General features: G+C 41.3%; 1 protein-coding gene across 4 annotated transcripts in view; it reads left to right on the forward strand.

Moving 5' to 3' along the window:
- The first annotated feature begins 380 nt into the window (after nt 1-380).
- The window catches only part of MAP4K3 (mitogen-activated protein kinase kinase kinase kinase 3), a 187,361-nt gene continuing 162,747 nt past the window's right edge, over nt 381-24,994 (forward strand). For 3 of the 4 annotated variants that reach the window (XM_068976745.1, XM_068976738.1, XM_068976754.1), the window contains exon 1: nt 381-476. In XM_068976745.1, coding sequence (XP_068832846.1) covers nt 381-476 — 96 coding nt within the window. Of the gene's footprint in view, nt 477-17,882; nt 17,890-24,994 lie in introns of those variants that run through there. The other variant, XM_068976764.1, reaches the window with a different exon arrangement.

The following is a 24,994-nucleotide window of genomic DNA, read 5'->3' on the forward strand; positions in this document are numbered from 1 at the left end:
GGAGCGCTCCCTCCGGGATCGCGGCTGCGCAGTCGGGCGGGAGCCGGGAAAAGGGGAGGAGGGTGGCGGAGCCGGAGTAAGGGGAGGGGGAGGAGCGGCCGAGGCGGAAGCCATGTTGGAGTTTCACCCCGAGCTAGGGGCTGCGAGCGTCCTCCGCTCCGTGTGGGTGTGACCCGGGTTCGGCGCCGCGGCGGGCTGCGGGGGGCGGGGACGGTTAGGCCGGTGGTTGTCGTCCGCGGCGGCGGCCGCAGCGTGGAGCCGGGCAATTGTGACCGCCGGGGGGAGCCGGGGGCCGGCCGCGGCTCCCACTCTCCGTGTGGCCCCCTGAGCGCCCCCCCTCCCCTGGCCGGGAGGGAGGCGGGGGGCACCCGGGGCCCGCCATGAACCCCGGCTTCGATCTGTCCCGCCGGAACCCGCAGGAGGACTTCGAGCTGATTCAGCGCATCGGCAGCGGCACCTACGGCGACGTCTACAAGGTGAGGGCGAGGGGCCGCGCGCCGCCGAGGCCGCGGGGCGCTGACCCGCCGCGGGGAGGGCGGGGGGCGCCGGCGAGCCGGGGCGCCGGAGTCCGCCCTGCCTGTCGGCGCCCGAGAGCTGTGGGGGAGGAGGCGCGGCGGGCGCCCAGGGGCTCCGCGGCTGTGCAGCGAACAAAGGGCCAGACGGTTAACCCCGAGACCCCCGCGTCCTTACCTGGATCTGCCCCGGACGCGCGTTTCCCGGGAAGCGCTGATCGGCGGCGGCAGCTCTGCTCTTGACCGCGTTGAGAGGGTCTGCGCGTTTGTTGCTTTGGCAGGGGCAGTGCGACGAGCCGGACGGCAGGGGTTTGGCGTGTGTCAAACCTGCGTGCTCCGCACGGACCGGGATATTCCGCGCTGGGTTGGCGTCTGCTGCCCACCAGGCCCAGCGATGGTCATTACTCTGGGCAGTGTCATCCACCTTTCGTCTCTTAGCATCCGCAGGCCAGTTTCTTTCAATTTTACAAGTAATGACTTTCTTTTGTAACAGAGATCTGGTTAGCATGACTCCTTTCTCCCTTTCTTTCGAAAGAGCAACTTTTTCTCCATCTCAAATTGGATTGTAATGCCTTATTAAACTTATTTCCGTCAGTGACACATAGGATTCAGCTCTCTCATTTTTTTTTTTAAGTGACTTGAACACTTAGGGGAGGTACTGGTTTGACAAGGTTAGAATTCAAAGTCCATTAGTAGCACAGCATTCCTGTTGTAGAGGGACCACTTCTAAATGTGGGAGATAAATCATGCTTCCTTGGCCAGCTCAACTCTTGGCCTCGCAGAGGCTGCCAAGAGGACGCTCATGCCAAATGTGGCAGCAGTCTTGATTTGGTTGTGTATCTTCTTACTGGTAACTGAAGTGGAACTCCTCGTGTTTCACATAACACCTGAGGATGCATAGAGAAACTTAAGTTTACTTTGGAAAGTTGAGTCTTAACTTTGTTTTGCCCACGTTTAAGCAGAAGATTTTTACTTTGAGGTCACTTGTAATGCATATGGTAACTTAGGTATGCAACACAATGCAGTCGGTATTCTGCAGAAGTCTTGTTTCGTGAATGAGTCGCTTTCCCTTCCCACTTATCTCACTGCTTTTCTCCATGGATAGCACGGGTGTTTTGTGCATGCCTGCTGTGTATAAGGGCTTCCCAGGTGGCTCAAGTGGTAAAGAACCTGCCAGCCTTTGGAGGAGACATAAGAGATGAGGGTTCAATCCCTGGTTGGGGAAGATCCCCTGGAGTAGACAAAGGCAATCTACTCCAGTATTTTTCCCTGGAGAATCTCATGAACAGAGGAGCTTGGCGGGCTACAGTCCATGGGGTCCCAAAGAGTTGGACACAACTGAAGAGACTTAGCAGGCTGGCACTGTATATAAGGTACTGTGTGTTTAAGCACTTGGGTTGTAGCACTGAAAGAGGGACGGTCTTCGAAAGTCTTACTTGTTTATATTTTTTGGACAAGAACAACAGTAAACAGCCATTTAAATAACTGTCTTATTGCAGTTTCCTTTTGTGCTGCAGAGAAGAGAGGATTAGGATTAGGGCTAGTAGAGCATGTACATCTCCTCAGGGGAGTCAGAGGCACTGGGGAGAGGGGATTATGCCAGATAGAAGGAGCATGATCTGGGAAGGCTTGGAGGCCCCAAGGGCAGGGTGAGGATTTGAAAGAAGGCCTGTATGGCCTGAGTAGCCAGAGAGGGAGAATGGCCCTAGATTGAGCGGGCCTCTTAATAGGTCCTCCGAGGAGGTGGGACTTCTCCCTAGGACAATGAAGAGTCATTGCCGGGTTTTAAGAAGAGTGAATTTAGACTTGTATTTTTACAAGCTTTATCACTGCAGTGTTGAGGGGTGGAGATGGGGGACAGAGGTGAAGAGCAGTTAGGAGGCCACTGTAAGAATAACCATTATGTTACTGTGTTTGGAATTTGTAGTGATTGTGAAAGTTGGAGTGAGTGAATCCAGGTAATTTAGAGTTGGTTAAGGAAGTCTTATTGTATTGAGATGAAAAGTTAACTGAAACTTGGCTAATGTGTCAGTCTTAGGTGGCGGTGTGGACAGTAAGTTCTTTATCAGTTCTTTACAAGAATAATTGGCCATGTACTTACTGTGTTTAGAAAAAAACAGCTGGTAGTTAAGCCACACGATTAAAAAAAAAATTCAGGCCTGTAATTTCCTCAGGACATCTAAGTGCAGTACAGGTATAAGTTGATTAATTTTGTCATCTGTTTAAAATAATGATAATAGAAGCTAACATTTATAGAGTGTTACTTCCCAGGCACTGCTCTAAGACTTCGTCCTGTATTAACTTACTTAATCTTACAACAACCCGTGGAAGTAGACACTGTTATTAACTCCATTTTGCAGTAGAAGAAACTAAGGCGTGAGGAAGTTGCAGTAACCTGTCAAAGATGGTAAGTGGCCAAGCCAGAACGTGAATCAGTTTGCTTTAGGGACTGCATTCTTAATTCGTAACTTAATACATGGGCAGATCATGTATTATCGAAGTGAAGACACAGAGGCACACAACTTAGTTCAGCAGTTAGTTGCAGCCACACTCTGAGTCAGAGAGGATCCTTAAGTAGTAGTTAGTATACCTAAGTCCTGCTGTGCAGCCAGGCCTCACTGTTTTTGTAGAGTCTGCCAAGTGGACATCAGATAATAGATGCTTGATCCCTGCCTGCCAGACTCTTCTAGTACCAGGGACCCAAAACGGAGAAACTGTGTGGTTTTTGGCATCATATCCCCGGTTTGCTGGACAACCCAAAGCTTAAACTATTTGTATTTTTGTCTGTCCATAATCATGTTCATGCTATAAAGATAACAGATTGTTTTTTTGATATTTGTTTTGCTCTTTTGACTTTCCTTGTTTATGCAAATTGTGTTAATTAGAGAGGAGTGCCTTAAAGGATTTTTTTTCAAAAGTTAGTAGTTTGCTTCCTAATTTATCAGTGTTTAGGTGCTAAAAATGGAATGATCCGATTAAGTAAATAAGTTAGAGGCCTGATTATGTACAGTCATTCTTACAGGGTTGGTATTTTAAGGGATTTTTGTTTTGAAAGCTATATCCTATGCAATGTAATAATATGCTTATTATATTTAAGGTGGTGTGTTTTGGTTAAAAAGTATTGAGCTAGGATGTGGAAGTGGAGAAGGAAATGGTACCCCACTCCAGAATGCTTGCCTAGAGAATCCTGTGGACAGAGGAGCCAGGTGGGCTGCTGTCTATGGCATCGCACAGAGTCGAACACAACTGAGGTGACTTGGCGTGCATGCATGCCTTGGAGGAAATGGCAGCCCACTCCAGTATTCTTGCCTGGAGAATCCCAGGGACAGAGGAGCCTGGTGGGCTGCCATCTGTGGGGTCGCACAGAGTCGGACACAACTGACGTGACTTAGCAGCAGCAGCAGGATGTGAAAGAGCTGGAATTTATTAGCTCTGTAGCCTTGTAAAATCATTTAGCCTCTCAGAGCTGTTTTGGTTTGAAGGTATTATTACCATCTTGTGCCCTTCTGTTTGTGGTGTTAAATGACTTATGTCAGTCAACAAGTTTTAATTTTTTTTGAGACCAAAAAAATACAGATAATACATTTCCTCTGCACTGTCTTGGGCTTCCCAGGTGATGCTAGTAGTAAAGAACCCCCCTACCAGTGCAGGTAGATGTAAGAGACACAGGTTTGATACCTGGGTCAGGAGGATCCCCTGGAGGAGGGCATGGCAACCCATTCCAATATTCTTGCCTGGAAAATCCCATGGATAGAGGAGCCTGGCTCCCCTATGACTGCAGTCCATAGGGTTGCACAGAGTCAGACACGAGTGAAGCGACTTAGCATGCACTGCACTGTCTTAAAGTACATGAACATATAATTTAAAAAGAACAGCCATAATACTTTTAAATGTCTTGTAACTCCGGACTTTATCTGTCAGATGAAGTATCTGTAGCAGGAGTTACCTAGGGACCTGTGAGTTGACAGCCAAAAGGGGCTCTTTGATTGAGCCTCAGGAGGCCCATGAAATCCTCTGAAATTAATAGACTTAACATTGTATGTTTGTGTGTTTTTTGGAGAGATGGCTTTTGGTGTTATTACATTTTCAAAGAGGTCCATGATCCTAAGAAAGAAAAGACTGGAGAGCTGTAGGTTTGTCATTTGAAAGCGATTTCTTGGAGAGGTTAGGTAGTTATATACCATATCATGTTACCAACATTTGTTAACATTAATATGATTTCCACATGCATTATGCTATTTTTCTCAGGCAGTTTTCCTGTTTAATTTGTATTTTTACTACCCTTAGAGTCTTTGTGTCCAGATGTTTTTCTAGATTTACAGCTAGAGAGAAGAGACTAAAGCTGGAGATAGCGTGAGGCAAGGTGAATTTGAGGCACCGGTTTTCATGTGTTCTAAGAGAGCATCTCGGTTGGTTCAGTGGCTTTGGCCTGGTCCCTGTGGACACTCCCAGATGCCACCAGCTTGTACCTTCTCCTGAGTTCTAGCTCCTTGTCTCCAGCTGACCTCTTCACAGACTACATCTTTCTCCAAAGGTGCCTCATAGCCCTCTTTTGTCAGATGCTACAGTATGTCCCAACTCAGTTGGTAAGTCTTGAAGCCTTAGCATCATGTGTGTCTTCAGACTGGACTTCATAGGTGTTTTCCAAAGTGTGACCAGGATGCTCCAAGGAAAGCAGTACTATGAGTTATGCCAAAGACCAGGAAGTCCTACGGTAAACAAACCTGGTAAACAATGCTTAAGCCAGCAAACTCCAGACTTACTTAACGCTGGGATTCTTCTCTGTAATTCGAGTTGCTTATCCTTAGAACTAGTGTCTTGTAGAACATGCTTTGGAAATGTTGATACTGATTTTATCTATGTGTGTTGGAAAGTCATTGCCTCTGGAGCAGAGGCTGTAGAGAGGCTGCGCTCCAGGGTAGCTTTCATGTGATGATCTGTGTAGAGAGTCTCTGAAAGCTGACGGGAGCAGAACTGAAGACGGGATAGTGCAATCAGGAAATTAATTTGTATGTTCAAGTGTTCAGTGGATTGTGTGTCAGCTTGTTTGTAACTCTGCAGTCTTTCAGGCATTCCAGTTAATACCATCAGACACTCTTTCATTGTAGTCAGGATTTGTAAGAACTTTTGTGGAAAACTCAGTTAAGACGTGAAGACCTTTAGCATTTAGGAAAGAACAGCTGAAAGAAAACAAAACATGAGTATCTAGGGCTATGCCCGTCTTTTTTACTTGGATGGAGAACAAAGTCGAGAGGGACCAGAGGAAGTAGTCTTAAACTTCAGAAAGATAGAGTGAGATAAATCAAGGTTGAGTTTTCTCACTTCTGTACTTATTTGAGGTGGAAAGTGACAGTGGAACAGATTGTTGAATAATTTCTGTAGATACAAACAGGTTATCTGATTTTGTTAGGCTCTGATTCCCTAAAGAGGTACTTACCTCCAGAATTCAAAAGTACATCTAATTGTTTTGTATTGAGAATGAATAATTAGCCATTCTCTCATGAGAGTCCATTTAACACTTGCCCCACATTGAATAGCTGTAATATGAAAGGAAAGGTTCTAGGAACTGTGTGTGTAATAGTGAAAAGGATAAGACTTGGTACTTTATGTACAGGGGCATAAAATGTGAGCCTACTTTTAGCTGTCATAGTTTGAGATCAAAACCGTGTTGATTTCCCCTTTTCTAGCACATTAAATCTCTTACTGGCAGAGAGATAGTCCTGACACTTCATAAACTGGACAACCAACCTCTCTATAGCACAGCATAGTGATTTAAGAGTAGTTTCTGGAGTCAGACTACCTGGTTTCACCACCCACTAGCCAATTACCTATTCCTTCTCTCTGTCCCTCAGTTTCCTCAGTTGTAAAATGGAGATGTGTAAAAAAGTATTTGGGACAGTGTGTGTGCGTGCATGTGCGTCTGCACATGTGTGTCTGTTGCTCCAGTTCAGCTCAGTTCAGTCGCTCAGTCGTGTCCGACTCTTTGCGACCCCATGAATCGCACCACACCAGGCCTCCCTGTCCATCACCAACTCCGGAGTTCACTCAAACTCACGTCCATCAGGTCGGTGATGCCATCCAGCCATCTCATCCTCTGTCGTCCCCTTCTCCTCCTGCCCCCAATCCCTCCCAGCATCAGAGTCTTTTCCAATGAGTCAGTTGTTCGCATGAGGTGGCCAAAGTACTGGAGTTTCAGCTTTAGCATCATTCCTTCCAAAGAACACCCAGGACTGATCTCCTTTAGAATGGACTGGTTGGATCTCCTTGCAGTCCAAGGTGCTTAGTCATGTCCAATTTTTTGTGACTCCCATGGACTGTAGCCCGCCAGGCTCCTCTGTCCATGGAGTTTTCCCAGGCAAGAACCCTGGAGTTGGTTGCCATTTCCTCCTCCAGGGGATCATCCCAACCCAGGGATAGAACCTGGGTCTCCTGCAGGGCAAGTAGATTCTTTCAGTTCAGTTCAGTTGCTCAGTCGTGTCCAACTCTTTGTGACCCCACGGACTGCAGCATGCCAGGTTTCCCTGTCTATCACCAACTCCCAGAGCCTACTCAGACTCATGTCCATCGCATCAGTGATGCCATCCAACCATCTCATCCTGTCGTCCCCATCTCCCACCTTCAATCTTTCCCAGCATTAGGGTCTTTTCCAATGAGTCGGTTCTTCCCATCAGGTGGCCAAAGTATTGGAAGTTCAGCTTCAGCATCAGTCCTTCCAGTGAATATTCAGGACTGATTTCCTTTAGGATGGACTGGTTGGATCTCCTTGCAGCCCAGGGGACTCTCAAGAGTGTTCTCCAACACCACAGTTCAAAAGCATCAATTCTTCGGTGCTCAGCTTTCTTTATAGTCCAATTCTCACATCCATACATGACCACTGGAAAAACCATAGCTTTGACTAGTTAGACCTTTGTTGGCAAAGTAATGTCTCTGCTTTTGAATATGCTGTCTAGGTTGGTCATAGCTTTTCTTCCAAGGAGTAAGCGTCTTTTAATTTCATGGCTGCAGTCACCATCTGCAGTGATTTTGGAGCCCCAAAAAATAAAGTCTCCCACTGTTTCCATTGTTTCCCCATCTATTTGCCATGAAGTGATGGGACCGGATGCCATGATCTTAGTTTTCTGAATGTTGAGTTTTAATGCAGCTTTTTCACTCTCCTCTTTTACTTTCATCAAGAGGCTCTTTAGTTCGTCTTCACTTTCTGCCATAAGGGTAGTGTCATCTGTGTATCTGAGGTTATTGGTATTTCTCCTGGCAATCTTGATTCTAGCTTGTGTTTCATCCAGCCAGGCATTTTGCATGATGTACTCTGCATATAAGTTAAATAAGCAGGGTGACAATATACAGCCTTAACATACTCCTGTCCCAATTTGGAACCAGTCTGTTGTTCCATGTTCGTTTTAGTTAGAACCCCATGAACAGGTAGATTCTTTACCGTCTGAGCTACCAGGGAAGCCCCATTTGGGACAGGGCCTGTCACCTAATACTCAGTAATGGTTCATTGTCAGTCATAATATTTATTATTGTATTTTGCTGTTTCCCCTGCTGCTGTCTTCCTAACCTGCTCTGCTCCTCCTGCTGCTGCCTCAGTGGCTTTGCACTTGCTGTCTGTGCTTGAAAATTCCCCTCCCCCAGTATCTGTATGGTTTGCCTCTTCATTTCCCTCAGATGTCAGCTCAAATGTCACCTTTTAATGTGTCCATTCCTTACGATCCTATAAAAAACAACTCCTCCGCACTCTGTCTTTACCCAGAATGTGTCCAGATTTTGTAGGGCCTGAACTTTATACAGTTATTTGGGTACCCTCAGTGAGGAAGCAAATACATTAGAATAAAATGTTTGCTGTGAAAGTGAGTATTTAGAATTAGAAAAGGTGTCCCAGCAAATGCTGTAACCTTAGAGGCAGGTCCCTCTCTTCTGAGGGCTCATCAGGCATTTAAGCAGAGATGCTTCCGGATGCCACCCACCCTGCCTCTCCTCCCCAGCAACACCCTCCACGTCCCAGTAGCTCTCAGCACTCTTAGAGGCCCAGGAGAGTGAGGAGGCCTGAACTTTGAAGTTTTATTAGCTTTATAAAAAGATTCAGCTCTGCTTCTTACTCTCCCTAATTCTCACTGTGGCACGCGTCACCTTATATTTATTTGCTTATTGCCCTCCTCCCCGCACCAGAGTGTAAGCCCAAGAAGCTGGTGGTTTAGTTTTGTCCACGGCTGTATCCCCAGAACGTAGAAAAGTGCCTAACATGTATTAGACTCACAGTAAATATTTGTGGAATGAATGAATGAACCGGCATGAGAGAAACCATGTGCTGCTACCTAAGTTTAGAGGAAGGGAGAACATTATTTCTGGTTTGGAGAAATCACAGCAGGTTTTAAAGTGGAGATGATATCAGGCTTGACCTACAGTTGTGGCCACAGTGGGTACAGACTGAATTAAACATTATAGATTATTATTAGGACAATAGGCTTAATGTATCTTCTGCATAATAAGCAGTGTTCATAGCTTACATGCACGTAAGAATACTCTTGTCATTTTAAACTAAAGAAATTTAGTAACTAGTAAAAAAAAATACGTAGCTGTTACATACTGGTTTTTGTGTTTTGAAAATATGATTAAGTTGGACTTCAAATCAGGAAGAGGACTTTGTTCACCAGTACCAAAAGGCCTTAGATTTGAGAGATGAGCTCATGTTTGTTTTAGCTTTGTTTTTACAGTTCTTTTTTGGTGGAGGTGCAGCTGGAAGGTGCCGTGTTTCATTTCCAGCTGCCTTGACCTGAGGTTATAGGTTTGGATTCTTCATGTGACAATGTGTTGCCTCCTTTAATCCTAAAAATCTGTTGGAAAAATTTTAGATGTGACCGTAAATTTAGGTACGTCCAAATAAGACATATATTTAGTTTGTTTAAGATCATCTTAAAAACTTGAGATGGTAAGAAAGTTCTTTCTGTATAAATCATCCACCTTCTGTTCAAAGAATCTTTCCTTCATTACCTATAAAATGCAAACTTCTTAAAAAAATTGAAGTACAGTTTCTGTGTAATATATAAATTACAATGTAGTGATCCACAATTTAGAAAGATTATGTGCCGCGGATAGTTTAAATCTCACCTTCGAGACATTGTCCTTTTTGCCTCTGGCCCCTTAGGAAGAGAAAGTTTAGATTGGAGGAGACAGGGAGAGAGGAGGGAATGGTAGACGCTTTCCAGAAGAGGAGTGACTGTATAACTATAGGAGTAAAGGTTTAGAGACTAAAAGGGAGGATTGACTAACATGGAAGACCCATGTGCAGGAGCATGGAGAAGTAAAATTTGCTAGGTAAGGCAGGACCAATTTATAAACTTCTTAGAAGCCAGGTAAAATTGTGTATATAGGGAGTGACAGGATGTCACAAGAATACAGGAGTGGGTTGCCATGTCCTTCTCCAGTGCATGCATGCATGCATGCTAAGTCGCTTCAGTTGTGTCCGACTCTGTGACCCTGCGGACAGCAGCCCTCCAGGCTCCTCTGTCCACAGGATTCTCCAGGCAAGAGTACTGGAGTGGGTAGCCATTCCCTTCTCCCTCATTTAGCCTATTGGAATATTTTGTTTTGGTTGACATGTAAAGGAAATCTGGTCTCTGGCACATATTTTTTTGGAAAAGGAAAATATTTTTTTAGCCTTTTCAGATAATTGTGGGTATTTTTCTCTGATACTTCTCTACAACTTGACAATTGCTGCTGCTGCTAAGTCGCTTCAGTCGTGTCCAACTCTGTGCGACCCCATAGATGGCAGCCCACCAGGCTCCCCCGTCCCTGGGATTCTCCAGGCAAGAACACTGGAGTGGGGTGCCATTTCCTTCTCCAATGCAGGAAAGTGAAAAGTGAAAGTGAACTCGCTCAGTCGTGTCCAACTCTTAGCAACCCCATGGACTGCAGCCTACCAGGCTCCTCCGTCCATAGGATTTTCCAGGCAAGAGTACTGGAGTGGGGTGCCATTGCCTTCTCTGACAACTTGACAATTAAAAGTTAGTTATAAAGTAGAATCTAAGACCTACTGTTATGGTAAAACACTTAATTGTTAGTCTCTCTTGAATTTTAAACAGATCATTTTTACCCATGTATGTTTTTTTTTAACATCATGCATTGTTCACTGAAAAATATGGATTCACGACATTATCCAGACCTTCCCAAGGTTGCCACCTTTCATTACACAGTACCGCAAATCATCACTCATCTCATCAGAAAAGTCTTAAAGTATCAATGGTAGATACAAGTTTTCCAAGACTCGGGTTTCTATTTGAAAGTGCCAAATGCATCCCCTGCAACAAACTGTTGGTTTTTTCATTGAACTGACAAATTCATTTCGTTCATGTTCAAGAAAATGTCAGATATCTAGACACGAATAATCACAGTTAGTCAGTGGGTCTCTGAAGTAAAAACAGTGTACTGTGGAAAAAGTGGCTAGGCCAGTTTGCAGCTCAGTCACCAGTGCTGTTCTTTGAGATGATAACCAGTGTACTTGGAATGTAGAAGTGTTTTATGCATTTCATCAAATAGAATATTAAAATAATAAGTGTTTAAGGGTGAAGATTTAATAAAATTAATAATGATGCTTCCACAAGGGCATTCTTAAGTGAAACTGGTTTGTTTTTTTCCCAGTGAGTGCGCAGCAGCGAAGAATACAGTTGACTGCTATACATTGTGGGGCTGCTGCCTTGATTTGTGCTAAGGCATGGGTAGTTTTGGGCTTCCCTGGTGGCTCAGATGGTAAAAAATCCTCCTGAAATGCCTGGGTTGGGAAGATCCTCTAGAGAAGGGAATGGCAACCCACTCCAGTATGCTTGCCTAGAGAATTCCATGGACAGAGGAGCCTGGCAGGCTACAGTCTGTGGGATCATCAAGAGTCAGACAAGACTGAACAACTAACGCTTCACCAGCAGTTTTACCATGACTGCTTTTGTACGGTTAGTACAAGTGTCCACGCAGTGAAAGGTGGCCAATAGCGTTTCAGTATTATTATGAAAATAGCTTTGACTTTTCAGACTCTCAGAAAGAGCTCCCAGGGACCTCCAGGGACTCACAGAACTGTACTAGAGAGCTATACAGAGATCGAAGAGGAAGGTCAATGGGAATGGGTCAGAGAAGGCAAACAGAAGGGAAGAATGGAAAGAACAGATAGATGAAAAGCATCTTGGAGAGAAATTTGACAGGGCTTTGTGGAGAAGTACAGGGATGGAGAGAGATGATTCAGAGAGGACTTAATGTTAAGCCTCATTGAGAAGCATGTAATAGGTGCTTTATAAATACTTGTTTAAATCAGTCCAGGGGAGAATGGCATCAGTTACAGAGACAGTGAAGTTGAGAAGGGGAGCTGACAGTGTGAATACTCTATTAGAAAATAGGTATCTGTGAAGTTTTCTTTTTCACCCCTTATTTTCTGGCTGTGGTTACTCTATAAAGAAACAGGAATAATAAAGACTTCCCTTCATTTTTCTGTGCAGAATAACAATTGTTTAGCAGTGTCTTACGACAAATGAGGCTGATAAGGGCCAGAACCTTTCTCCCAGCTTACTAAGGGATTAACAGGAGGAGATGCAAAATGTGTCCTATTGAAGAAAAATGCTGCAGATTTGGAGGATAATTGATGTAAGGAATTAGTGAATGGAGCAGTAGAATATGAGCTAGATATTTTTATTCTGGCATAAATTTGAAAAGTTTTTTGTATTCTGATTATAATGTACATTTTTTAAAAGCAAAAAATAGACAATAAGAAAACTCTAAGAAAATTAAAATGATTGATAAGCTTACTCCCAAGAGATGAATATTCTTAGTATTTTGATGTTTCTTTGTAGACAGATATTTTATAAAACTTGTATGCTGTTGCATATTTTTAAAATTAATTATGGCTTACTTAGAGTGAAATGCTTAGACCTTAAATGTTTCAGTTAGAGGAGTTTAGACATATATAGTTCTGCAGCCCATGCCTTTATTAAGGTAGATGGTTTCCTTAACCTCAGAAAATTCTCTTATGTCCCTTCTCAATCATGCAGCACTGCCCCCCTCAATCATTCCGCTCCTGTTCTAATTTCTATCACTATGGAAGCTCTTCTAGAATGTGATATAAGTGAATCGCAAATGGTTACCTTGGCACCTTTGATAAGTACTGTCAATCAGTTGACAGTACGTGTGGTATTCCGCACTTTGTCTTTTCCCATTGAGCTGTTTGGCTATATTTTCAACAATACCTCAATCTTGCTTGTGCATATGTGCATTCTCCAGGCAAGAATACTGGAGTGGGTTGCCATGCCCTACTCCTGGAGAATCTTCCCCACCCAGGGATCGAACCCAGGTCTCGCGTATCTTCCGCATTGCAGGCGGATTCTTTCCCGTTGAGCCACCTGGGGGCTTACTGTAGCTTTATAGAAAGTCTTGAAATCAAGTAGTGAGATCTTCCCAGGTGATGCTAGTGGTAAAGAACCTGCCTGCCAGTGCCAGAGATGAAAGAGACGCATGTTTGATCCCTGGGTCCAGAAGATCCCTTGGAGGAGGGCATGGCAACCCACCCCACTATTCTTGCCTGGAGAATCCCATGGACAGAGGAGCCTGGCGGGGTACAGTCCATAAGGTCGCCAAGAGTTGGACATGACTAAAACGACTTAGCATGCACTCACACAGTGAGTCCTTCAACTTTATCCCCGCCTTTCAAAATTGTTTTTTGTATTCTAGGTCCTTTATTTTTACCATGCAGATTTTAGAGTCAGCATTTCATTGATATGAAAAAGGCTTCTGAGATTTTAACTTTTTATTTTGAAGTGATTAAAAAACTCACAGGAAGTGGCAAAAAAAAAAAAAGGACGTGGACCCGATCCCCAGATTCCCCCAGTGTTGATACTTTCGCCAAACTGTAGTGCATTATCAAAACCAGGAAGATTGATTGACACAATGTAATTAACTGGACCTTAGTAAATTTCACCCCTTTTTGCATGCACTCATTTTTTCATATCTGTGTGCATAATTCTGTGACATTTTATCCCATATGTTTAACCTACTGGGATTTTATTGGGATTACATGGAATCTGCAGTTCAGTTTGTGGAAAATGGAGATCTTAACAGTACTGAGCCTTGTGATCTGTGAATGTGCTCTCTCTCTCCATTCATTTAGCTCTCCTTTAACTTATTAATGTTTGCCTTTTCTTCTTCTTTATAAATTTCATCATTTGCTTCCTCTACTACTATAGTAAAAGATAGCTATTATGTAATATTTCTTCATAGTGGTACAGTATTTGTAATGTGAGCCACAGTTTCAGTTTTTATTAAAATCTTCTCTGTACTAGTGGTGTCTGACTTCCTTTGATTTAACCTTGAACATTTTTAGCCCTGAGCATATGGACTCTTATTAAAATTGGCAAAATGAAAACAGGGGAAATGAATTTTAAAAGCTGTCCACTTCAACTATATTATCTAAAGATTAAAACAAACTCCTTAGAGCTTTATGTATGAGATGAATTGGTGCATATTTTGCAAAATTAATATTTTGTGCTTGTTAAAGGAAAATAAAAGTTTGCTTCATCCTTAAGAGAAAAACAAACAACACTGTGCTTTATTGTTTAGAAAATCCTAAAGAATTCTTTCTGATCTTGAGCTTATAATCTGATTAAGGAAACAAATTATGACTAAAATGTATATGTGCTGCCGAAGCGAGCACAAAGGTATGCCTAAAATGGAACATCTGAGGAACATTTCTAAAGCGGTATTTGAACAATTAAAAGAGCAATAACATGTTTTATATACTATAGAAAATTCCATTTAAGGGAAAGGTGAGTTGCTGTTAATTTAGTAAGGACTTACAGGAAGAATGAATCTGACCTGGGAGTCAAAGAAATAATTAAGTTTTCATTTATAGAGAGAAAACTTTTCATTTGTGAGTGAAGCCATTCCAAAGGAGTAGGTATGTATAAACATTATAACTGTGGGACCTAAGTGAGCAAAGAGGTAATAGACATTCTGACTAAAGTGAGGGTTCATATTTTGAGATGTGATAGATAATGTTTCAGATATCCAAGATAAAGACAAAGAAATGTTCGGAAAATGTGCTGCTCGTTTGAACTGCAGTATATTTTCTAAATTCGTTAGGGCCAGTCTTGTCTTTCTAACCTTCTTAGGTCACTACTGGATGAGTTTTATTTCCTCCCTTTTCCCTCTGTTGGGCTAAAAGTTATTTTTATGCATTTTATTTGTATACTCCTGGTTTAAAATTTCAACATGGGTAATAAGGTTAAAGCATCTTTATTCTCTTTCTGGTCAGTACATGGACTTGAGAATGGTTCGACTCAGTTCCCACCTTTCTGTTCTGTGTTGTCTGTTAGTTTGCTTCTACCCTGCTTTTTTTGTCTTGAGTGTTTACTATCATTGCTCTATACACACAGTGCTATTTTGCGTTCAGCCATATGGTTTTCAGTTTCTTTGCTCACTGTTGTTTCTTGGCATCTGACGGTGTCTCTCTGGCTTCAGTTTTCTTCCTGTTTAGCATTATTTGGTAGATTATCATTCCTCCCTCCCCCTCTCCCTTCGACTGTGTAAAGGTAAAACTCAGTCTGTTTTTTCCAATAAATGTCTCTCTTTTTGTCTTAACTTTTATAATGTAGTGTAGTATAACTAAGTTAACAATTACTTTCTCTCAGAGCTCTGAAGATATTCTGTTGTTGATAAGAAGTCTGTTGTCCATTTGTTGTTCCTTGTAGCTTGCTAATCAGTGTTTTCTTTCTAATTGATTTTAAGATTTTTTTCTTTGACTCCGGTGTTACATTGATGTTTCTAGATGTGGATTTAAATAAAAATATTTGTTTCTGGAAAATTCTAAGCTGGCACATCTTTGACGATTATTTTTTTCCTATCGTTTTTTTCTTTACAACTGTTGTGTCCTTTTCTTTGTATTTCGTCATGTGGCATAACATCATGACTTTTCAGCTCTCTATTCTGTCTTATAGTATGGTTCATACCTTCAGTATCTTTGATTGTGTCTATGTCTCATCTGCTATTCAGAATTTCTGTTGCCTTAAAAAAAATTATTTGAACTCACAGAAAAATTAGAAGAATAATACAAAGAACTCTCAAATACCCTTATCCAGATTCACCAATGGTTAGCACTTGGTCACATTTGCATTGTCATTTTTTTTCCTCTCTCTCTCTCTAGATGTATATATATGTATGCACACATATTATTGGGTTGGCCAAAAAAAAAGTTCATTTGGGTTCTTCCATAGCATCCTAAGAAAATACCTGAATGAACGTTTTGGCTAACCCAGTATTTTTCTGTTAACCATTTGAGAGTAAATTACAAGCATCATGCTCCTTTACGTATATACAACTCACATTATTTCTCAAATATTTTCACTTAAATGAAACTTCAGAGTCAGACTTTTAATATAATATTACTCTCTGATGTGTAGACCTTATTCAGATTTCTCCAGTGGTGTTAATAATGTCCATAAGAGCATTTTGCCTGCTAGTTTAGAAACTGACACAGGATTATTCATTGCTTTTAGTTTCCAAGACTTTCCAGTCTCTCTTCATCTAGAATAGTTTTTTAGCCTTGCTTTCTTATCCTAGACACTGATATTTCTGAAGAGTGTGTGTCATTTATTTTGCAGAATGTCCTTCAATTTTGGGGTGTCAGGTGTTTCCTTTTGGTTAAATTCAGGTTACACATTTTGGGCAGAAAAGTGTAAGAGATGATGTGTACTCAGTGAACCACATCAGGAGGCACATGATGTTGATTTGCCCCTTTATTAATGTTAGTTTTGATCGCTTGATTAACAAGGGTCTGCCAGATTTCACCACTACAGAGTTAACTTTTTTCTTTTTGTAGTTAATAATTTGTGGGGAGATACTGTGAGATATATAATACCTCCTTTTCCATCTAACTTACACCCATTAGTTTTAGCTTCCATTGATGATTCTTACTCGAATTATTACTATGACGGTTGCAAAACAGCGGTGGCGCGGATCCATCCATTTCTTCTGCATTTACTGGTTGACACTCTGTTGTGATGAAGAGCTTCTGCCGCGCTCAGGCTCTTAGTCATGTCCGACTCTGCAGCTCCACGGGCGGTAGCCCGCCAGGCTCCTCTGTCCGTTTACGTCTCCATTTATTTATTTTGGGACTTTAAGATTCTTATTTATTGAGTTCTAATTAATCACTATCGCTGATTTTAATCGTCAAACTATTTAAGCCTTGGTTAGTTAGATTCTGTCTTAGTCAGCTCCAGCTGCAAAAACAAAATAGCATAGACTGGATGGCTTAAACAACAGAAATTTACTTTGTCACGGTTCTAAAGACTAGAAGACTAGAATTCTAGGACCAAGGTGTGCCAGCACAGTTGGTTTCTGGTGAGGGCTCTGTTCCTGGTTTGTAGATGCCCTCATCTACTGTCTTACTGTGTGCTTACGTGACAGAGAGGAAGTGAAGCTCTCTTGTATCTCTTCTTCTAAGGGCCCTGGTGCCATGTGAGGGCCCCCAGCCTCATTACCTCATCAACCCTAATTATCTGCCCAAGGCCCTGCCTCCAGACACCATCACATGGAGATGAAGGTTTCAACATATGAGTTGGGGGGGGATGGGGGACACAGTTCAGTCCATAGCAGATTCAGTTGCTTTAATGATTATATTTCGAGAAGCTCTGTTTTATTATTTTTTTCAAGTCTGTATATTCTTTTTTGCATAGTTTCTTGTTCTTAGGGTTTTGACCCCTTCTTATAATTTTGATTATCTTAACATACTTACTAACATTTCTTTTTCAGATTACTATCGTGTCTTTTCAAGTTTGGGGTGGGGGAATGTTGATCTTTCTGTATGTTGGTTTGTTGTGTTTGTTGATTCTCCCTTGTGGTAGACTTTTACTTTAATTTTTAATTCCTCTGAAGTTTCTGTGAAAATCTTTTGTGGCTCAAGTTATATGGGAATGTCCTTCCAAAATAGTTTTGCTTTCACTCCTACCGGGAACCTCATGAGTCTCATTGGTCTGGAACTAACCTTTAGTTAAATGCCCAGTTTGGAATTTCTCATACATAATGTGTAATGCAGATTTGAACCCCGGACCCAAATGAGTAGCACACTCTTGGTTTTGAATTCTGAAGGGGCTTTTTTCTTTCCTCCCTGCTATAAACATCTGTGGACAGAGATTTTTATGTGGACATAACTTTTCAACTCTTTGGGGTAAATACCAAGGAGTGTAATTGCTGGATTGTGTGGTGAGACTATGTTTAGCTCTGTGGAAAAACTTGCTTCCAGAGTGACTGTACCATTTTGTCTTCCAACCAGCAAAGAGTCCTGTTCCTGTTGCTCTGCAGCCTCGCCAGCATTTGGTGGTGTCTGTCTTTTGGATTTTGGCCATCTTCAGAGGTCTGTAGTGGTTATCTTACTTAATTTGCAGTTCCCTGGGACATTGGTCACCTTTTCATGTGCTTGTTTGTCATCTGTGTATCTTGTTTGGTGAGGTGTCTGTTCAGGTCTTTTTGTCTTTTTAAAAATTGGATTGTTTGTCTTCTAACAGTTTTAAGAGTTCTTTGTATACTGTAGGTATAAGCCCTATATCATTTATATGTATTGCAGTTATTTTCTCCCATCTGTGGCTTGTCTTTTCATTCTCTTAACAGTGTCTTTAGCAGAGCTGCTGCTGCTGCTGCTAAGTTGCTTCAGTCGTGTCTGACTCTGTGCGACCCCATAGATGGCAGCCCACCAGGCTCCCCCGTCCCTGGGATTCTCCAGGCAAGAACACTGGAGTGGGTTGCCATTTCCTTCTCCAATGCATGAAAGTGAAAAGTGAAAGTGAAATCGCTCAGTCGTGTCCGACTCTTAGCGACCCCATGGACTGCAGTCTACCAGGCTCCTCCGTCCATGGGATTTTCCAGGCAAGAGTACTGGAGTGGGGCGCCATTGCCTTCTCCACTTTAGCAGAGCAGAAGTTCTTAATTTAGTGAAGTCCAGCTTGTTGATTATTTCATTGATCATACCTTTGGTGTTATTTAAAAACCCATTGCCAAACCCAGACCATGGTCACCTAGATTTTCTTTTCTAGAACTTCTTTAGTTTTACGTTTGACATTTAGGTCTATGATCTATTTGAAATAGTTAATTTTTGTGAGAGATGTTAAGATCTGTGTCTAGATTTTTTTTTTTTTTTGGCATGTGGATGTCCAGTTGTTTGAATACCATTTGTTGAAAAGATCATCCTTTTTCCATCTAATTACCATAATTCCTTTGACAAAGGTCACTTGACTGTATCTGTATGGATCTATTTTGGCGTTCTTGTATTAGCTTACTAGGGATGTCAAAATAGAGTATCATAGACTATGTGGCTTCAACAACAGAAACTTATTTTCTTGGAGTTCCTACTAGCTCTGGAGGCTAGAAGTTCTGAGATCAAGGATTTTTAGCAGGGTTAATTTCTTCTAAGGCCTTTCTCCTTGTCTTATGTAAATGACTGTCTTCTCCTGGTGTCTTTACGTGGTCTTCCCCCTGTAACTGTCTGTATTCACACAGGGGTAGTTTGAGGTTATTAAAGAGTGGTATCCAGTACTTTGGAGTCAGATATAGCATAGAATTGGGTTTCCCAGGTGGCACTAATGGTAAAGAACCTGCCTGCCAGTGCAGGAGACGTAAGAGAGACAGGTTCAATTCCCTGGGTCAGGAGGATCCCCTGGAGGAGGGCACAGCAACCCACTCCAGTATTCTTGCTTAGAGAATCCTTTGGACAGAGGAGCCTGGTGGGCTGCAGTCCATAGTGTTGCAAAGAGTCAGACATGACTGAAGCGACCTAGCATGCACCTCACACATAGCATACAACAGGGGAAGTAAGGACTGGGAGTTCATTGAATCCAGTTAAGAGAATGTACTTGCTGTCTGTAGAGTTGTTTTCTGGAGTGTTTAGAGTGGTTGGCAAGATATCTTGTTTACAAGTGATTCAGAAAATAAGAGAAGATGGTAACATATTTTGTAGTCTTTGTTGAGGAGTTTGATCCTGTTACTTCCTCCTAGTGCCATATCATTTATATCCTTCTCTGAGTGTGTTCCCCAGGGGTACTTACTGAGCATCTCTGCTGAACACTGTACCACGGCTGATGCGGAAGATGTGAGCCCTCTTCTCAGGGAGGTGGCAGGGTCAATATGGGCGTGTGTGTGGGTACACGCTCAGTTGTGTCAAACTCTTTGTGACCCCATGGACTGTAGCCTGCCTGGCCCCTCTGTCCATGGCATTTTCCAGGCAAGAGTACTGGAGTGGTTTACCGTTTCCTACTCCAGGGTATGGATGTACTATGTTATTTAATTCCAGCATTAACGTGGAGCATTTTTTTTTATTATGTATTGAATTATGTGATTCTTGATAGACTTACAGAAGATCAGAAAACAATTCTAACTTTCTAGAAGAAACAGAATGAAAGTTGGTCTCTAAAATGTGCTTTAGATTTAATAGGTGAAGTGGAACAACACTGCAGTTGAAATGAATATTGGAAAATGAAGACCAGATTGAGGGTGGGGGATAAGCAAGAAGGGATTATGCAGGAAATAGGTCAAATTGCATCAAATGAGAATAATGGAGAATATTGGATATTAATGACAGCAGTAATTATAATAATAGCAAATAGCACTTATGGAGTACTCACTAAGTCCGAGGTATGGTTCTGTGCGAACAGTCCAAGAATGAATGATAATAATGTGAATTAGATTAATAACATGGGAAGTTTGGGGCATAGGTGGCCTGAAGCGATGGCAAACTTGAATAAAGCAAGCTGTATAGTTGGAGTTTGGACAGATCGATTGAGGTCATCAATTTAAGTGGAAATGTGTTGTCTCCTCTCCTTCCCCTTCCCCCCCAGTGGCAGACTAGCAGAACTGAAGGGACCAGGGGGGAAATGTGGTAAAGAAAGAAAAAGTGAATGTGACAATGAGATTTCTTCAGATTTCTTATGGGAGCCAAGAGAAGGGACATGTTTTGCTTAGAGGTTTCAAATAAAGAAGAGCTCTCATCTAACTTCCTCCTCACTTTTAAAAATGTTCAAAGGATTCAGGGTTCACGGTTTCAGTCTTTTTTTGCGGTGTCACATTTGAGTGAGTGGAATATCCCATGAAAGACCTGTGCCATAACATACATGTATGTGCAGGCTATGGTATTTAGGGGAAGGCTGGTGTTACAAGTTACTGAATGTGTTCTAGTCGAAACAGCAAAGACTAACAGAAAGATAGTGAGATATGACCCACCATTGTTGTAATCAGAGTTTTTTTTCAACACCTGTGCATCCTTGAAATCCTGTTTTGGATTCCTGTTTTCCTTCCAGGAACCTCAGGAGTTGGTGACTTATGATCTCCCAGTGTCCCTGCACAGGAGGCTTCACACTGCTCTCTCACCACAACAGCCTTAAGGTGACGGAGTCAGTGAGAGGTAGAGAACATCGAGGTGCCAGTGCTAGGAAACTCAGGTGGACAGGCGCTTCATGGAAACTTGTTCTTCTTTCCTTTCTCTGTTTCCTGCTGTGTCTGTCCCCATCCCTGCTCCTCCACCTTTTCTCCCTTTAATGAAACCTCAAACCCCAAACCTTTAAAGAGGGTTGGATAGAGACTATAAAATAGAGACTTTGGCAGAAACGGGCCACACACAGAGCTGTGTTTACTTTTTGTATGCTGTTCAACTTGAGCAGTCATAGGTCAGTCAGTCATTGTCATTTTTATTTCATCATTATGTTGACATTTTTCTTTGGGGGGTCTCATGTTTCTAGTCAGTGCTTTGATGTTCATCTGTTTCACCACTGGAGTCTGCTAATCGCATATGATGTTTTCATTTGGAATGTTGAGGTTTTCTTGTTGTTTTTTTTCCTAAAGTAAACTGTGGTTACATGAGGCTTGACAGACGTTTTTCTTTCAAAAAACCAAAATTGAAGGTTACTGTTAATTACTGGGCAGAGTTGCTATTTTTACAGTAGGTTTGTATTGAGATTTCCTTGGCTGTTTCTATCATGTTATAGTATTTGGATTAAATTTTAAAGAACATTTCTATAATACCGTAAGCTGTATTGTTTTATAAAAAGTGATCATATAAAAGGTATGAAATTTAAATCTGTGTTTTATAAAACTTTAGACAAAGTATTCTAAAAATATAATTTTACTTATTTTGGTGGGTTTTAGAAAACTCTGGAAACCAAACTTATTTTATATGGCCTCAAAAGGGTCTACTATTTTTTTAGCAGCATTGTTTGTAAAAGTTATTCATTTACCCAATATGATCAGCTGTTTTAGGAGATAAATACCTTTTTGTTTATCTGGACAAGGCTTAAACTGATCTTTTTACACTCATACCATTTTTAAAATTTAGTTTCTCTTTTAATTCTTCGGCCTGAGATTTTTTTTTTTAGCTTCTTTTAGAATATTTTAAAATTTATAAAAAGTTACAAAAATAGTAGAGAGTTTCTATAAACTCCTCACCCATTTTCCCCTTTTGTTAACATCTCACACGACCATGGTACGTTTGCCACAACTGCAAGAACCAACTTTGGGTCATCACTGTTAACTGAATGTTACCTTTTATTTGGATTTCACTGGCTTCCCCCTGACTTCTCTTCTGTACCAGGCTCCCATTCAGGATGCCATCTTACATTTTGTCATTGTGTTTCCCAGACTTTGTTTGTGACGACCTTTACAGTTTTGAGGAGTGCTAATCAGGTATTTTATAGTGTGTGTCTCTATTTAGTTATATCTAATGATTTTCTCATGGTTAGACTCGAGTATGAATTATTGGGGAGAGTGAAGTATCCATGCTATTAATTTGACTTATCACTGGTGATGTTAACCTTGATCACCTGGCCTTGATGTTTTCCAGGTTTCTTCATTGTAAGTCACTGTTCCCACCTTTCCATGTCATGCTCTCTGAAAGCAAATCATTAAACATAGCCCCACACTTAGACGTGACTAGTTAAGCCTCATCTTTGTGAGAGAGGGAGTAACTACGTAAATTACTTGGAGCTTTTCCTAATGGAGATTTGTATCTTTGCCCCTCAGTTATTTTATATATCAGTATAGATTTATCAGTACATATTTTATATTGTGGACTATAGTCCAATACTCAGATTGCTCAAGTTGTTCCAGCATAGTCATTGAGAGCTCTTTGAGGTTGTCTCTTGTGTCCCTTTGATATGTCCCTATCATTTTGTTTTTATTACTTTCTGACTCCTGGCAGTATAAAATGCTTCAGGCTCATCATGTATATTCCCTGCCCCAGCCTTATGATCAGGCATTTCTTCAAGGACCCCAGATTACTTATATTGAAGAGTACTGTGAGAAACCAAGATTTGGGTTATGGGAGTACTTGTTCTTACTGGTACGTCACTTCCTCTAGGCCCCCTTCTAGATGGATCTAGGAGATATATGTTTATATATGTATTTATACACTTATGTATATAAATAAATCTAGGAGATATATATGTACATAATATATATTGTTAATGTATAAAATACTAACATAAATCTAATAAACATATAGTATATTAGTATATAAAATATGTTGTTAATATATAAGGTATTTATTTTAGAATATATATGTTATATATAAATACATATTGTTACTGGTTCATATAGGGTTTTTTGTATCTATATAACTATTCTTTTAAGCCAAATGTGGTAGTATACTGATGTCTTTGAATCCAGTCCCCCATGGTTCATTCTAGACTTCCCCACTGCAAATCTGTAGCCTTCTCTAACAGTATGAAACCTGGCTTACTCCCTCCATCTGCCATCCATTTGTGTCTGTGTTCAATTTTAGTAGATCTTTACAGTTTTTTAGGAATTGCCACAACTCTGTTTTACAAGTTTTCAAACCAAACTGTCCTCATACTTTAAGTTGCTCATTTGCATTTTGAAGTAATAATTGTTATTATATATCATATGCTGAGCATTTTTCTGTAAGCTTTGGCCCCTAATAGTCTGTTTTAATCTCAATCTATGCTATGATGTAGGATCTCCATCTCTAGTTTACAGATGAGAATAGAGGGGCACAGAGAGCTTTGTTGATTTGCTCGAGGGTTCCCAGCCAGCAGCAACTGAACCCCGTCTGCCTGTGGAGTCCGTGCACTCAGCTACACTGCCAAAAGGAGGTGTGTGGAAGCACAAAGCTATGCATCTGTTGTGTTCGTTTCTACTTTTTTAAAAATAATGTTTTTGTGGGTTGTTTTTTTTTTGCCAAGGAAGGAAGATTGGAAGTGATTCGGTGAGATGAGAAAAGCCCCCAGTGTATCTCCCTGGTCATGAGAAGGGACAGTGGTAAGAAATGAGTAGATTTCCTTAAAAAGGCAACTATGCATGGAACTGAATACTTACTAAAGGAGAGAGTATGTTATCTTCTGGTTAGTTAAAACTGAGCTTGTGAGGAAAGTAGTTTATGCTTTTGAAAATGTTCTGGCATAAAACATGGACAGCTCCCCCTTCTCCACCCCAAACCTTCCACCACTGTTGCCAGAATATTTTTTCCTTCTGGTAGAAGCATGTGGTTCTCACCCTCTTCAAATATGTTCCTTGCACAGAGGGGAAAGGAGTGGGTCAGAACTGCAGTTAGCAAAGGCGGGTTAGCTGGCTGCTGATCAAGTCAGGAACCCAATCATTTGAAGGGATTTCTTTATTTAACGGGCCAGAAACATCAAATCTATTGTTTCACCAGAGCCTGTTTAGCTTTTGGTTTCATTGGTCAGCTTATATAGAAAAGCTTAGTTATTCTGGAGCTTTTTTTTCAGACACTGCCATCCCCCCGCTCTTTCTCCCAACCCCAGCATTTGACTTAAATTTTTTTTAACAAGTTTATTGAGATAAAATTCATATACCATAAAACTCACCCATTAAAAGTGTACAATTCAGTGAGTTAACCATCTGACTTAAATTTGAGTCTTAAAATAAGAAACAAGGTAGAGATGGAATTTATTTTCCCAAATTTATGTATTTTATATAATTTGTAATTTTATTTTTACATTAACTGCTGCTTAGGGACACCAAAGGTGACTATTAATGCCTAATTTTGTTAATTTATAAGGATTGGAGAGCCATAAAGGCCATTAGAAATTATGAAAACGTGGCTTAGTTTGTTTATTCCTCTTTGAATAATATACAAAATTGGCTTATTTTCACCTTAATTCCATTTTCCTTTCTTCTTTTTATTGGCTGTCTCCTTTTTCCCCCACTCAGTCTTAAAGGGCATTCAGTCCTCTAAACGTGTTTCAGCTAAATCATAATTAAGCTGAAGCTAGGTTCTGTTTATTACTTGTCTACCAGTAGATGCAAAGGGAAGAGGTCTTTTTGTACACTGAAAATTCCCACTTATTTAGTGTGGAGCATGTTAAATTTCTCCTGTTGCTTAGGCAGAGTCAGATCAATTCACATAGAAAATCTGAAGACAACTTTAATCATCAGTTCTGGTGCTTATGCAGATAGGCATTATGTTTTTAGCCACACATTTGGAACTGTTTAAGAACCTT

The sequence above is a fragment of the Capricornis sumatraensis genome, chromosome 1, assembly GCF_032405125.1.
Source record: "Capricornis sumatraensis isolate serow.1 chromosome 1, serow.2, whole genome shotgun sequence".
Classification (NCBI taxonomy): Eukaryota; Metazoa; Chordata; class Mammalia; order Artiodactyla; family Bovidae; genus Capricornis; species Capricornis sumatraensis.